This window comes from Musa acuminata, chromosome BXJ2-8 (assembly GCF_036884655.1).
Source record: "Musa acuminata AAA Group cultivar baxijiao chromosome BXJ2-8, Cavendish_Baxijiao_AAA, whole genome shotgun sequence".
Taxonomy (NCBI): Eukaryota; Viridiplantae; Streptophyta; class Magnoliopsida; order Zingiberales; family Musaceae; genus Musa; species Musa acuminata.
The window spans coordinates 51,637,948-51,652,741 of record NC_088345.1 but is presented as its reverse complement, the minus strand read 5'-3'; the positions used below and the strand labels follow the sequence as shown (position 1 = coordinate 51,652,741).

General features: G+C 37.1%; 2 protein-coding genes across 2 annotated transcripts; one reads left to right on the top strand and one right to left on the bottom strand.

Annotated features, from left to right (window-relative positions):
• The first annotated feature begins 200 nt into the window (after window positions 1-200).
• LOC103995843 (uncharacterized) lies at window positions 201-7,934 on the top strand. The gene is made up of 5 exons (XM_009416557.3): window positions 201-338; window positions 2,296-3,166; window positions 3,298-3,498; window positions 5,572-5,767; window positions 7,524-7,934. Exons 2-5 carry the CDS (start codon window positions 2,330-2,332, stop codon window positions 7,703-7,705), a joined length of 1,416 nt encoding a protein of 471 aa, XP_009414832.2. The 5' UTR covers window positions 201-338; window positions 2,296-2,329; the 3' UTR covers window positions 7,706-7,934.
• Window positions 7,935-8,149: 215 nt separating this feature from the next.
• On the bottom strand, window positions 8,150-14,712 carry LOC135620153 (mitochondrial-processing peptidase subunit alpha-like). Its single transcript, XM_065122859.1, has 13 exons — window positions 14,346-14,712; window positions 13,454-13,720; window positions 12,861-13,157; window positions 12,581-12,748; window positions 12,289-12,456; window positions 12,127-12,207; window positions 11,935-12,001; window positions 10,561-10,658; window positions 9,086-9,158; window positions 8,918-8,988; window positions 8,784-8,833; window positions 8,568-8,680; window positions 8,150-8,469 (listed from the first exon to the last, which is right to left on the bottom strand). The coding sequence occupies exons 1-13, from the start codon at window positions 14,379-14,381 to the stop codon at window positions 8,414-8,416; spliced, it is 1,545 nt and encodes a 514-aa protein (XP_064978931.1). The 5' UTR covers window positions 14,382-14,712; the 3' UTR covers window positions 8,150-8,413.
• Between the last annotated feature and the right edge of the window lie 82 nt (window positions 14,713-14,794).

Genomic DNA, 14,794 nt, shown 5'->3' with positions numbered 1-14,794 from the left:
TACGTGCCGTGATGGGTTTGGTGTTTCACTACACGACTCCAGATACGGATCAACTATGCGGCGCACGAGCGGCGATTGCCCCTAATCCACCTTCTTTAGCCACTGGATGAGCGCCACGTTTTTATTTGCTAGTTAAGTGGTAATTAAAGTCGTGCCATTAAGCAAGGAGAAATTGAAGTGGTTATCGTCACGTCTTAAATGACTACAGTTGGCTCGCTCGTATACCCGTCGATTTCTTCCCTTCTTCGCTAAACAACAGCTATTCCATCGAGTTTCTCCCTCGACCTGTTCTAGACCATCGCATTGATCCGCCATCCTCTCGTTATCCGATCCAATTGGTGAGTTCTGACCGATCTCTGTTCTTCTTCTGGTTTCTTTCTAAAAAATCTTTTGCCCTTCTTTCTGGTAGAGTTTCTCCCCTAAATTTCTAGGGTTAACGTCGTTCTTCCCTTTTAATTCAAGATTTCTGGTATTTTCGATTTCGTTGTAAATTGTTAAATCAAGAAACAGGAGATTTCGCGGTTTCTATTTCCATTTCTTGTTGTTCAGATTGATTCTTGGATCTTGATATTGCGACCGCGTGCCCAAGCGTGGGATTAAGTTTGAGAAATTAAGTATAACAATTTGATGTTCCTATTATCATCCATATAACCACATGTTAGAAGAATTATTGCTAGGTAGTATTCTGTTGATTGCCAGAATTGTTCTTTCGTTACAACTATGGTTATTAAGAACAGTACCTTAAATAATAGGTTTAGGTACGTCAAAGACTAGCTAGACCTCTGATAAAAGTTTTTGGACTAGCTAATCCATTTTTAAGAACACGTTCCAATAATTATTTTCTGATGGATGTAATTATGGAGTCTCCCATGAATTTTGGCAATTAGTTAGCCGGAAAGATAGTCAGGATAGGAACTGATGTTCTTAAGGGATATATAGAGGTTTGCAATACCACCCGATCCGTATTGGTATGGGTGGTATTTACCAGTTCGTCATGTAATCTGTACATGAACCATGGTAAACTGGATATTATGCATGGTACATATCAGATGGTACAGGGCCAATATTGCCTGGTAAGCTCTGTACAGGATCCACATTGCTTGTTATGCTTGGTACAGGTTTGGTATTGCCCCGTAAGCTCATTACAGGATCAGTATCACTTGGCATCCTCAAGACAGTTGGCATCACCCATTACAGAGGCTGCATTGCATACAGGCTTTCCTGGCAGTTTCTTTTCTTTGTTTCTCAGTCATTTTTAGGCTTTTTTTAAAGCTGGGTATGTACCAGTATATCAACACTTTGGTACACTGGTATAGTACCAGTTCGAGCCCTGGCTGGTACAGTGTCGATATATAAAATTGTGAATCTTGAGATCGAACACCTGTTGATTTCAACATGCATCGATGTAGTCATTTTAGTGTTAATATCTTTATATTTTGGTGACAGTGTCTTGACAACTTGAAGTTATAAACTCTCGTAGATCCTTCAGTGAAGTGAAAGCATTGTTGAATACTTTATTTCGTGGCAAATCTATACCTAGTTTTAGATAGTTAATAATATCTCAGGCTTAATTTGGCTGAATTATTATGTTCTATTTGAATTGCTACATATAAAGTTCCAAACTCCTTATATAGTCAACAGAGTCAAAGAATAGAACTTGGCCTGTTCTGATACCGAAAGTAATGAAATATGCTATTGCCTTGGAATTATAGCTTGGACAGTAAATTGTCTTTTCAAGCAGATCTTCTAGGAGTTCATCTTTATCAAGCATGAACTTTTCAATATCCTTGCTTCTGATGTGACTACTTGTCAAGTGTTACTCCTCTTCTTGCTAATCCATCTATGCTAGATTGAATTTCTTCTCTTCATCCTAGAAATTTCAGGCGTTTCCTTTCGTAGCATGCTATTATAAGTGATTACTGAAAAGGTTGCCTCACTACGTTTTGTGTTTTATTTGTCAATGGCAACATCCAAAAATAACACACACACACACACACACACACACACACATATATATATATATATATCATTAAAAACATCTTAAATCTTTGCCTGTACCTAATGTCAATGCATAAAGATCATTGAAGTTCCTTTTACAGTAATTTTAACTTTCGGCTTTCATTTGCTTGATGGTTGGACTTCTCTTATTGTAAGTACCAAATAGCTCTTTAAGATAGTCTTGATGCAGGATGATGGAAATGCTAATGAAATGTTTTGGTTAATTGCTATGTCCTGTTTGCAAAAGAATTTACCTTTTATGATTATAATCTCAAATCTGAAAGCACACTGTTTCAGGAAAAGCTCACAAGTTTCAACTCCTGAATGAATCATGGTGACATCTGAAGAAATAACTACGTACTCATCACTCTCTAAGCTAGACACAGCAAATCATGATGATAGAGAGCGAGCTGATTTCTTGGTTGACCACCACAGCGGTTCATTATCAAGCCCAAGAGGGTCTAGACAAGATTATCTATGTCAACCATCATCAAAGCCTGACTTTCCTGACAACAATTCAACTCAGGAACCTTGTTTTATAAGTCAAAATGGAGCCAATCATAAAGGAAACTTGAAGAATGTTTTGAGTGGGTTATCTGCAATGGTTACGAGTCGGAACCTTGTTGATGGTGCTATTCAATCACAGCTAAATTCCAGCTTAGATATATCATTTTTGAGTTCTGAACTGAATGGAGATAGTTTTTTGTGTCCATCAGTTTGTATGCCAAGTGCGCCACCTCTACTTGGGGTAGAATCTGTTAACTATAGTGCATATAAAGAGATACTTGCAGCAGAGCCTCCTGAGTGGCTTCCAGATAGTTATTCTAAAGTCTGCATGCAATGCAATTCCCCTTTCACAGCAATTACTCGTGGAAGGCATCACTGTCGATTTTGTGGTGGTATCTTCTGCAGAGACTGTACAAAAGGAAGATGCTTGTTACCAGTCAAATTCCAGGAGCGAAATCCTCAGAGAGTCTGTGATACTTGCTATGACAAGCTTGATTCTTTACAGAGCATATTGATTAACTCAAATAGCAATGCTGTGCAGTCAGCTAAACATGATGTTACTGACTGGACATGCATGAGAGGGTGGTTAAATTTGCCTGTGGGCCTCTCCATGGAATATGAAATATACAAGGCCACAAATACTTTGAGAAGTTATTGCCAGGTACAATTTTCTATAATGTCTGTGTGATCTCTTTTAATGCAAATTGGAGATCTTTTAACTTATATGAGGATCTTTTTGGTTTTCAAATATCAAGTGACTTCTAATAAGTTCACAACTTTTACAATATGCAGGTTGCTAGATTAAATCCTGAGAAATCTATTCCATGGTCTGTCCTTAGAGGAGCAAAAGGGCTTGCCATACTAACAGTAGTTAAAGTTGGTGCGCTTCTTACTTACAAGGTTGGTTCTGGTCTTGTAGTTTCACGAAGGGTCGATGGATCATGGTCTGCACCATCTGCCATTCTATCTGTTGGTTTAGGATGGGGAGCTCAGGTAAAACTTATATATTGGTGCTCCCCTTCACTTTCATGATACTAACATGCAGTGTTTCATGACTGTTTACCAGCATTATTACTTTGGATTCTTATGATTAACATAATTGCATCAGTTGAAGTTTTCGGAAAGATAGATTGTAATAAATGATGACTTATAAGGTGGTTTTAGGAGGAATGAAGATGGTTGAATTTTAGAAACAACTTGAAGGGTAATAAAATATGTATGTGGTTTATGACAATAAAATAGTGCTATAGAGAAGACTGAAGTGCTTAGGGTATCTGGAATGTAAATGATTTTTGTGACATGGATTGCAGAAGCTGGAGACCTGTTCCCATCTTGTGCAAAAATTTGATCAAAATAATGGAACTCCACTACATACACCATCTGAATTATAAATATCTTAGTGACTATCTACCCAGAAGAAGAAAGAAGTGATAAAACATAGGAAAGAATAACCATAATTTAGTTTCAATGCTTGTGATGTCATAGTAATGAACTTTTTCTCTAAGGGCAAACCTGGTCTTTTATAAGGATTTACCATTGTGATACTGCATTCATGTATTCTAATGGAAGAGAAAAGCTTCACCATGTGCTAGTTTAGTCTGTGTGCATCTGACACTTTTTTTTGCACTGCTGTTGTTGCCAATGGCCTTTCCTCTAGGTATGTGTTTGGTCCAAGTTTGTATCCAATTTTAGACCAAGCTTTCTTTAACAAAAAATCCAAACTGGTGCTTAAAAGGTCCACCAAATGGTTCTCACAGAAAAAAATATAATAATAAATTTTCTTTACTAAGGTGTAGAACATAGGAAATACTAATAGCTAGACTTTTTTGGAGAAAAGTGGACAAAAATGAACTAGAAAGAAGGGATACAAAATTTTATTACAAATGAAATGGAAGGTTAAGTTTTTCTAAAATTTGCGAAAAATTTATTGCCACCATTCAAGCATTGGAAAACTAATTTACTAATGGAAGCAATCTTTTATAGAATTGAATGGAGCAATATTAGTAACTAGTTGTCAATGGAATTTTTGCCCAATTCCTTTCACTTCAATTTCTGTCATGACCATGGAATTTTGAATGTGTATGAATGTATTATCTTCTTTGATGTATTATCTTCTTTGATTCTGATAATCACATCACTATGGATGCTACTGAAACTTTTGGTGGCCCGTGCTGATGCAGCTTCCAATGTTGGTGTCTTGTGATTTGCCTAATAAGATCTACAATCCTTCTATCGGGGTATTTAATTTCATGTTCTTTTTTTCTCTACAATTAAAAGAGGCGTGACTGTTCAATTTTCCTGCAGTGGTGTTATCATGTTATAATGCATGTGCATACATAGAAGTTCATGCACTTGGGTGTGCTTATCCTAGTACTGGAGGTAAATCTCCAGATTCCACATGGCGAGAAATCCATTTTAATATAAATAGGAACAGAGGGATCATGTAACAGAACAAGTCTGGATTTTTCTTAATCTTCCAAATGGTTCAAGATATTCACTCGTATATGTTGGTCACAAGGAAATGAGTGTTCTGCATTGCTGGTCATAATATGCAAGTTAGAATTATTGATGTGTGATACATTCAATACTTCCATTTTAATACAATATTTATGATTGCTTTATTGGGATAAATCATAGTTTGACCTGTGTTACTTAATCACATTTTGAGGAAAAAATGAATTTTAATATTCTTGTATCATCCAAACTATCAAATCATCAATTAAACTCGGTGAGATGATAGTCTACTGTCTATGTAACTTCTGGCAAACTAATTGATATCTGTCTCCCCACTTCCATGCTATGGTCATAGTGCTTTGACTTAATGAGAACATGCCTTTAGCTTATTTGATTAATCTGACTTCATAGGCTAAAATGATACTAATGCACTTTTGATTCTTATGCTTGACCTGGGTACCCAAGCACTTCCATTAACTTATTTCATCAAGCAGACTTCATAGGCTAAAATGTCACTGACTTTTGATTGGTTTGCTTGGTCTAGGTACCCAAGGTCTTCTTCTACACCCATATATTGTTCTTGTAATTTGATCCTTTCCTTCTGTTACACAGATTGGAGGCGAACTGATGGATTTCATCATTGTGCTGCATGGCTCTAAAGTTGTCAAGGCATTTAGCAGCCATATGCATATTTCATTTGGTGCGGGTATCAGTGCTGCTGCAGGACCAGTTGGCAGAGTGTTTGAAGCAGATCTCCGAGCTGGTGCTAAAGGGTCTGGCATTTGTTATACATACAGCTGTAGCAAAGGTTAGTCATTTTCTTAGTGTTGCATGACGGACGAACTTTGAGTCAATAAATAGTCATAGAATCTATGGATATTTTGTCCATTTGGAACACAATTCAATAACGTATAGTATCACTGTTAACTAATGACATTGTTTTGATTGACGACAGACTATGGAAACTAAGAATTTCAATCAAGACTAATATGGACTATTGAGTGTAAATTCAGTTATACTAAATCAAGTGATGACCTGTTACATAAGGCATGTTTGGTTGCTTGCAATTGGGACCATAAGAAAAATTGGGGTTGCATTTCCATGTCCTGACCTACAACTGATACCTGCAAGCTACCTACAGACATGCCATCAAATTCGGTGGTTTTACAGGCCTATGTAATATGAGTTGGTATTTTACCTGAAAAAAAGTTTCACTTGTAAATGCAATGCATCCTCAAATGATCAGCAACCAAATATTGCTTGTCATGGTATAATTTTTAAATGCAATACAACCCTGACTGCTGATAAAATGAAGCAAAATCAACACATCCATGCTAGAAAGAGATGATTTGAATGGAGAGCTGAATCTAGTATGTTATATGACAGTAAGACAATCACTGGCTACATGCTCAAGCCAAATGGATCATTATACGTTTATCATATAAATAGTAAATAATGAAAAATCTGTTTGTCTGAGTATATTTATTGTATCCATGATTTTCTTTCATTGTAAATTTATTCGATGTCACCATGAGTCTAAGAAATTAATTGTTTAATTAAAGAACAAACAAAGATGATCATAAATCAACTTTGTATCCTAGGATAAAATAACAGCACAGTAAGTTCATGATAATCATATACATGCATGATCAATTTAGTTGACAATTTCTCGATACCATGAATCTAGTTAATTGGGAGGTGATTAGTTGCCATACAGGAAGGTGATCATTTAGTGATCAAACTGTTTGATGCTTTAAAATATGTTAAGGAACCAGTTGAATTTATAGATAAGAATAGAATTATGAAATAATAGGTTCATAATGACTGTTATTCACATCAAATGTGTTTCATGTCCTCATGAGTGTGTACCCATCTTTACAATGTATAATGGATTTATTTTGAGATATTTTTTTTCTGAAAAAGGGTCATGTTTTATGTGTTGGATAACTATGAATTGTATATCTAGAAAGACATTTCTAGCTGCGTCAGTGATGATGTTGAGATGGATGAGTAGAGTATCACACAGAAATAAGTCGCGTGTATCTCGTTTTGCTGGTGGTCACTGTGCAAGCATAAGATGAAAAATTTTATAAGCTTATTTAGACGTGGAATGACGGCAGTAACTACATAATGAATAATGGATAAGTAATATCAAATAAGAGTTTACATGATCAGGAGATAAATACCAAAACAAACTTTGGAACGATGTGGAAGGGCATGATACTTTCAGGAATATTTGGGGTCTATACTCCCCAGTAGAGCTAATGGCAGAAAAGTTCCCATGCAGCCAGATTTAGATACATTTGTGTAACATCTACCATGGGTTGGTTATCTGCAAATTCATCAGGAATTGGTGTATTTTAAAACATTTATCTGACTATTTCCACAAGTTACTTTCTTTTTTTCTTATTATCTTTCCAAGTTTGCTCTTGCTGCACAGCTGTAGAAAGGATTATTTGGGTGCATTCCTTAATACCTGTTATGATGATTTCGCTTATGATTGAAGAGTTGTCCTGTAATTTAACTATTATTGCGGGAAAACAATCATAATTGTTGCTCAACAGGTGCTTTTGTTGGGGTCTCGATGGAAGGGAATGTCGTAGCAACAAGAATGGACGCCAACTTGCGCTTCTATGGTGATCCTTACTTGACCACTGGTGACATTCTTTTTGGGACAGTGGAGAGGCCAAAAGCTGCTGCGCCATTGTACTTGGCACTGGATGAGCTATACTCGAAGGTTTCATAGTTAGCTTTTCGTTGGGGGATCTTATGTGTGTACATGATGTATAGTTCCCTCTACCACTAGCTTTATATGGTCTCTCACCTTTTATCATCTTATTGGAGGATAAGAGAGCATGAAAACCATTGCTTGCTCTCGGTAGTTTACAGATTAAAATTGTGCATATTGTAGAGTCGCTTGACACACATTATATACAATGAGAGGTAGTGAATAAAGAGAATAATGGTTTAACCGATTGTGGGTTGCAATTTAATCTTAAGGATGCTTCATCAAATTTTTGAATAATTATTGACTTGGTATTTAATCTGTCATATGGTTTTTTTGTTTTGATGGTGTTTTCTTTTTGATCAAAATAGAGTTGTTTTCTTTTTGAATTGTCGATTTGTTCAATATAAAATAAAACCAATATCCAATATGTTATATACTTTGCATGGATTTCATTTGTCGCTATGTTGCAAAAGTGCTTAAATTCATCCAAGATCATTTCACAATTTGTTCTGAATCAGATCAAATATGTTACCATTTAAGTTCACAACTCCACCGACAGGAAGGTAGAAGAAACACCATCTTGTGCTGCGGTCCGTCACTCTTTCTTTGCGTGGGACTCAACAAATGTACTGCTGAAGAAAGAGATCATCCTCGTCTTCTCATTTGGAAAATATGCAAAAATCGGCCAAATCAATTTCCATTAAATATCTTTGCCACCGAGCTGCATTAGATGGATGCCTGAAATCGCTGGGCAACAGAAGCATAACTTGGAACACGATCAACTGCAGAAGACGGGGGGTGTAGTTGTGAGCCAAGTTTTTGACACTATAATTTACTGAATTAATATAAGACTGTACATGATAAAAAAAATTGAACCAACCATCGCCCCATGATGCCATCGTAAGAGGTGACGACAACATCTTTTGTGCCAAGATGGTGAGATCATCAAGAGTCAACTCATCCAAGCATCGTAGAAAATAATCCACAGGTTTCCTTAAAAGCAATATATCAAAACAATCAATATTAAAAAAGAAAAAAAAATGAAACTCATTAACTAAGTTAGGCACTCCTTTGAGGTTGTATTTTACTAACTTACCGGCATCCATATGTCAGTATTTGCCTCCCAATATCCTCGACTGCGATTGCCTAATAAGCAAAGAGGCAAACTTAAATTGGCCTTGATAAAACCAAACATTAGAAAATTTTGCAAAAGAATATATTTTCATTTACCCTGGATTCCAGATTCAACAATATAGCTAATCTTGTTGCATTTTTGGCTCGGTGAAGTTCAAGCTCAGTCACTAGAAAAACATGTTTAAACAGAAGGATGACTCGTAATGAATTACCAGCATCTGAATTAAACCCAAAAAAAAGAAGAGTTCCAAGATGATTGATTACCCTGGCCTGGGGTAGCAATTGCATGCAACTCATTAACTGCAACATCAACTGCCTTGGACACAAAATCAGATCCCTGCATTAGTTTAAAAAAATAAATGAGTTTCCACAAAACCAACAAGTAAAAAAGATAGAATTAAGTATTTGAATATTGTCGCAGACAAATACATCAGACAGGTGGGATTCACTAGAACATGGACGAGGTCGCTCAAACAACACTAGGACTGGTAACACAAGACAAGTCAATATTCGACATTTATCAACACATCATAGGAAGTCCTCTAGTCAATAGCATTTGATTGTATCTAATATACGAGAAGAAAGCTTGGATTGAAAATATGCAACCATCATGCTATTTCCATTCTCAAGGTGAAATTCAAGCTTACACGAATCGAAATTTTTGACACCAAAATCTGATTTTAATATACCTTGTTTCAGCAAGTGGACAAAGGGCATATCAGGCATTTGGCAGCTCCACAATTAAAAAAAAAAAGTAATAATGAGTTGGTGTTAAAGTCAACCAAATCATTTCAGGTAATAGAGATCTTATACAACAAACACCAAAACTGACATCAACCATGCAGGATCAAGCCCTATTTTCAGATATTGACATCTATAGCTACTATGAGTTTTATATGATGCATTCTTCAATCTAATTTAAAAAATAATCCATAAAACCCCTTCAGATCATCTTATAAAAAAAAGTAATTACAAGCAGTTAGGAACTGACTTCAGCCACCAGTACTGTTGGGCAAATTTGATTAGGCAACTTGCATTTTTAGAAACTGTATTTGTGCAATTTGCAGTCCATCTCCTTACCCTAACAACCATCCCCATCATTTCCACAGCCTGAAGCGTTTATGGCCATTTTTGTCTTCGAATAAAAAGAACTAAAGAAATCAAATGAGAAACATTTTGTAAGGACCCTCACTGAAAAGATGTTGTAATTTATTCCCATTGTTCAGCCCTACATATTTAATGCCTTATCACTTTAGGTTTGACTATAACATGATTTTGAAAATGGGTGCTGAAGAGAGGACATTTGAAACTGGATTTTTCATACGAAGTACATCATATTTTATTGGCACTAAGAATATAGAAGATCCTGATAACAAGATCTACCTAAACTATTTTAAATTTTATACAGTTTCTTCTTATATATATATATATGTGTGTGTGTGTGTGTGTGTGTGTGTGTGTGTGTGTGTGTGTGTGTGTGTGTTATGTATATAAATGTACATCTATATATGTACGAATGTACATATATATCTGTATGTACATATATATATATATATATCTAACAAGTACCCTCTTTCATCAGCAATAATTTGCACATTGTCTCATCCCAAAAGAAGTTGAGTGAAGAAACCAAAACCTGAGCCATCAAAATAAGCAACTAGCAAAAGGTGATACATGTAAACCTTAAAATTCTCGATTTCAAACAACAGAAAGTTGAAGATGATGAAATAAGAGCTTACTGTAATCGAGTGGATGCCAAATAAGCCAGTGTCATTACATATGCTGCTAAAAGCCAAAAAGGACTGCACTTCTTGGTATTTATTTAGCACCCGAAGATCTGCATCAATCACAGACGAACAGTGCATCAATCACAGTATCCATGAATCAAATTCTATATGACATGCACCATGTATTCGGTAACACCTAACACATTATGATACTTCTCACATGCAAATGTCCTAGCATTACTTTAATATAAGAAAACACAAGCACCTGCTTCTAATGCGACAAACGCTTTCATATGATCCACTGAGACAAGTGATCCTGTAATCTCTTTAATCACCTTCGATAACTTTTGGGGTGACGGATGCAGAGAGATGAGAGAAGAGGGAGGGTAAACAAAAGGGAAGATGGAGTGGCGATAGCAGCAAAACACTTTCAAAGAGGAGTGGCAATAGCGGCAAAACACTTGCAAAGAGGAGTGGCGATAGCGGCAAAACACTTGCAAAGAGAGGGGTGAAAGAATGGGAAGGGGACAGAAAGAGGGAAGATATGAGAAGGTAGCATTGCAAGAAAAGAGAATAGAGACCAACACTGAGAGGAGGTTAAATCCCAAAGGAAATAGGTTAGTTAAATGGACAGATTCAATTCTGCCCAGTGCCTCAACTGAGAAGTTCACCTAAGCAACCCCATTTGAAGGCCCTTGCCCTGACTCCATTTAAAAGGTCGAACAGGATCGAGATGGTGTCACAATTCTCTTCAACACTCAAGATCTATCAGGAGTCGGAATAGGATCAAGAGTCATGCTGAGCCTAAGGAGGAATCAGGTGCCCTTGACAGGAATCAAATAGGGCAAGCCTACATTTGATTGCCATCCCCACAATTTTTTTAAGGCAGAGTATCAAGCATTGGAACCAGTCAGTTTACACGTGGTGATGATGACCTTACTAACTAGGCTACTAAACCGGAACATCATCTACATCTTATTTTGTTATATAGTGAATCCAATATAGGATTTTAATCTTCTAAATGAACCCAAATTCTCATCTCCTACCAACTTTATTATGTAATCTCTTACCAGAAAGATGTGTAAAAATTCAACAATAGGTACACTAGGCTGCTTGCGAGATTATTTAGAATTGTCGACTTCATAATTTGAGAATTCTAAATTTAGATTAAAAGTGTCCTTACAATTATATCTGTCACAGCTAATACTTTTTACCATTATAGTCAATATCATAACATCAAAAACAATCATGTACATATCAGAAATTCAGCTTACTATTTTCCAAAAGTAGAAGAATGTTAGTTTGCATGATAGCCATGTTAATAGCCGAGAAATGCACAAAGGAAGTTGCACAAAAAAATGTATGACAGGCAGTTCAATGACTCACAAAGCCGAGAATGCATCCCTTTCCCAGGACCTCCAGCAGAAAACGAACCTCCACCACCCATTAAAGTCTGTAAAAAGGTTCATATTCATACAACTTGAAAAAGGCAACAAAATTCTCAAGTTCCGAAAGAATCAAAATTACAAGTTAAAGAATAAATGTCAAAAGATTATTTATCGACAACAAGAACTTTACCTGAAGAACAGTCAGGGCTGTTGCATCTTTCTCATGCCGCCAGCCCCCTGGAACTTCAAAAGCTAATGCCACATGGGTTTTCTACTTGGAGGAAAGCAAATAAGATAGATAATGTAGACACAACAAAGAGAATAATTAATCTCAGTGAATGTCTACTTTTACCTCTGAATATATTTTATGCCTCAAATCACCACCAGTATAAGTAGACTTTGGCACCTCCATAGCAATCCCTCTCTCTAAGTCATACAACAGAGGTTCCGCAATAGCTAACAAGTGTTCATGATCCACTCCAAATGCGGCCAAAACCATGCGATCAGCAGTATAGTTTTCCTGAAAATTGATTTAGAACATTGAATCATCAAATTCCAGGAAGTCTACTGGCATTTGTTTTGTTGTATAAAAAATTCAGATTTCACAATCATGTAAACCCCAGAATGTAATGAACAATTCTTACTTGATAGAACTTCCCAATCTTAGACCCATTAATTCTTTCTAAAGCAGACTCAGGGGCCATCAATGGTTTCCCTAAAGCACCAGAGAAACCAGCAAGATGAAGTGAGTCCAAGAGAAATTGTTGAGGATCTTTCGTGATATCTCCAATTTCCCATTTGATTCTATTTACCTGTACAATGACATCATAGAATCTAAATAACGATAGCGTTGTTATTCTGCAGAAGAACCAACATCAAAAAACTGGATCTTAATAGCATATAAAACATAAATATATGACTGACCTGCTCTTGAACCTCACTCTCAAGAAATACCGGGTTCCTAACACAGTCAATTAGTAACTCAACTGCCGCAGGCAGGTAGGCTTTTAGCGTGTCGTAACTGTATCCCATCTGTTCACGTGATGCTGATGCCCCTACATTGCCTCCAGTTGACTCAACTTCATGAACAATTTGTAAATGACTACGGTGTTTCGTGCTTTTGAAAGCCAGTCTTTCTAAAAGATGTGTAACGCCAATGGATTCCTCAGTCTCGTATATAGAACCAGAATCAATGTATATCCCTACACAAGCAGCAGGCCCCTGTCATGAGGCAGACTTAGAACAATCTAGATCCAGCAAACAGTTATATCTTTCTATCATATGCCATAATTAAGTTACTTAAGTATACAGATTAACTTATGCAATAGAAAACCACAATAGTATTAACTGGTGGATGAATCAAGTTTCCATATAGTAAAACTAGAGGCCAATATCAATGTTAAGTTATATAAGTGGCAATAGCAGCAATCTTCAGTTAAATGTGGTCATAAGATGTCATGCAGTTGTAATGGTGGCAAAATATGAGGTAAATTAATGAAAACTAGATACGAACATACCAAAGCATCCTCAGAGGCAACCCTTAGACCATTTGGAAGAGTCGTAACCTTAGTAGGATTTTGTTCAGCAGAATCCGGGAGGCAGATAGGAAGCTTGAGCCCAGGTAAGGGGTGAAAAAGAGGAGGGATGCACTTTGTGTAGCTGTCTTCGCTACAGGAGAGAGGTTCATGAGATAGATATCGAGATGCAACACCATGGCCTGATGTCCCATCATGCAAGGTGAGGGCCGTGAGGCCACTCTTACGGATTGCTCCATTCTTAAAAAGCTGCAATAACAGCCAACATAAAACAAATATATATAAGTTTCAACAGGGAACGGACTTCTGTGTCCATGTTGCTTCGACATTTGGAAACAGATATCCAAGTCAATCAAAAAATTTAGGCAAGAAGTTGATTGCTCATCGTTAACGGCATCGAAGTACCGATTCCATCTGAAGCAATGTTGTATAACCTTATTGTTTGCAAAGACAATTTAATAATGCATCCGTGTGCATTACACAATTGATCCAGATCTCAAACATTATCATCTTTTGTATTGAAGTTCTTAAAACTTAAAGACCCTGAAAAATTATCAGAGAGAACCTCAATACAGAGAGGCACTGATCGAGTCTTTCAAGCAAGTTCTACACTGGAGAGAACTTGCTTGAAAGACTCATCACCATCATTACTTCAATTAGTTTAGAACATTTTAGCTTTCTTGGCTCTCTAAAGCGCTGTCTAGGGCAGCATTTGGTATCAAGAAAATCCGAACCGCAGAAGATTAAGACCGAATAGTCTTCGAATTCGCCAAAAACATCCACACGAAGAACACGAGGCAGAAACGAGAAGAGATGATATGAGCTCCACAAGAACGGACTTGATATCAAGATCATAAGATACAGAAACACCGACCTTATCAAGACGAAATCGTTTCGAAAATCGAAACATTTTTCCCGAGGAGACAACCAAAGAGAACCCTCTTTCGCAACCCCGGTGACGAGACGAGGGTTTTGTGGAGGCGGAAGCTTTTTAGGGGCGGGGGGGGGAAGCGAGCGAAAGCAGTCGAGAAAATTACTTCCCTAACAAGTGCTTCGCGGATCAATGACGATCCACCGTCGACTTGCTTTCGAGAATGCAATCCGTCGGTGCTTACTGGTTTTGGTAGAGGCGGCGTCGTCATCACCGAGGCGGACGAACCACGCTCGGTTATCTTGAGCTCGTGTAGGAGAGCGGGCACGGACACGTTGGTTGCGTTCGCGTTCACTTCCGGGGTTCGTATACGAGATTGTACTCATCTTTTCACTGCACGTGCTAAAACGTTCCGTATATACTTATTGTATGCATTAACATAAAAAGTATTT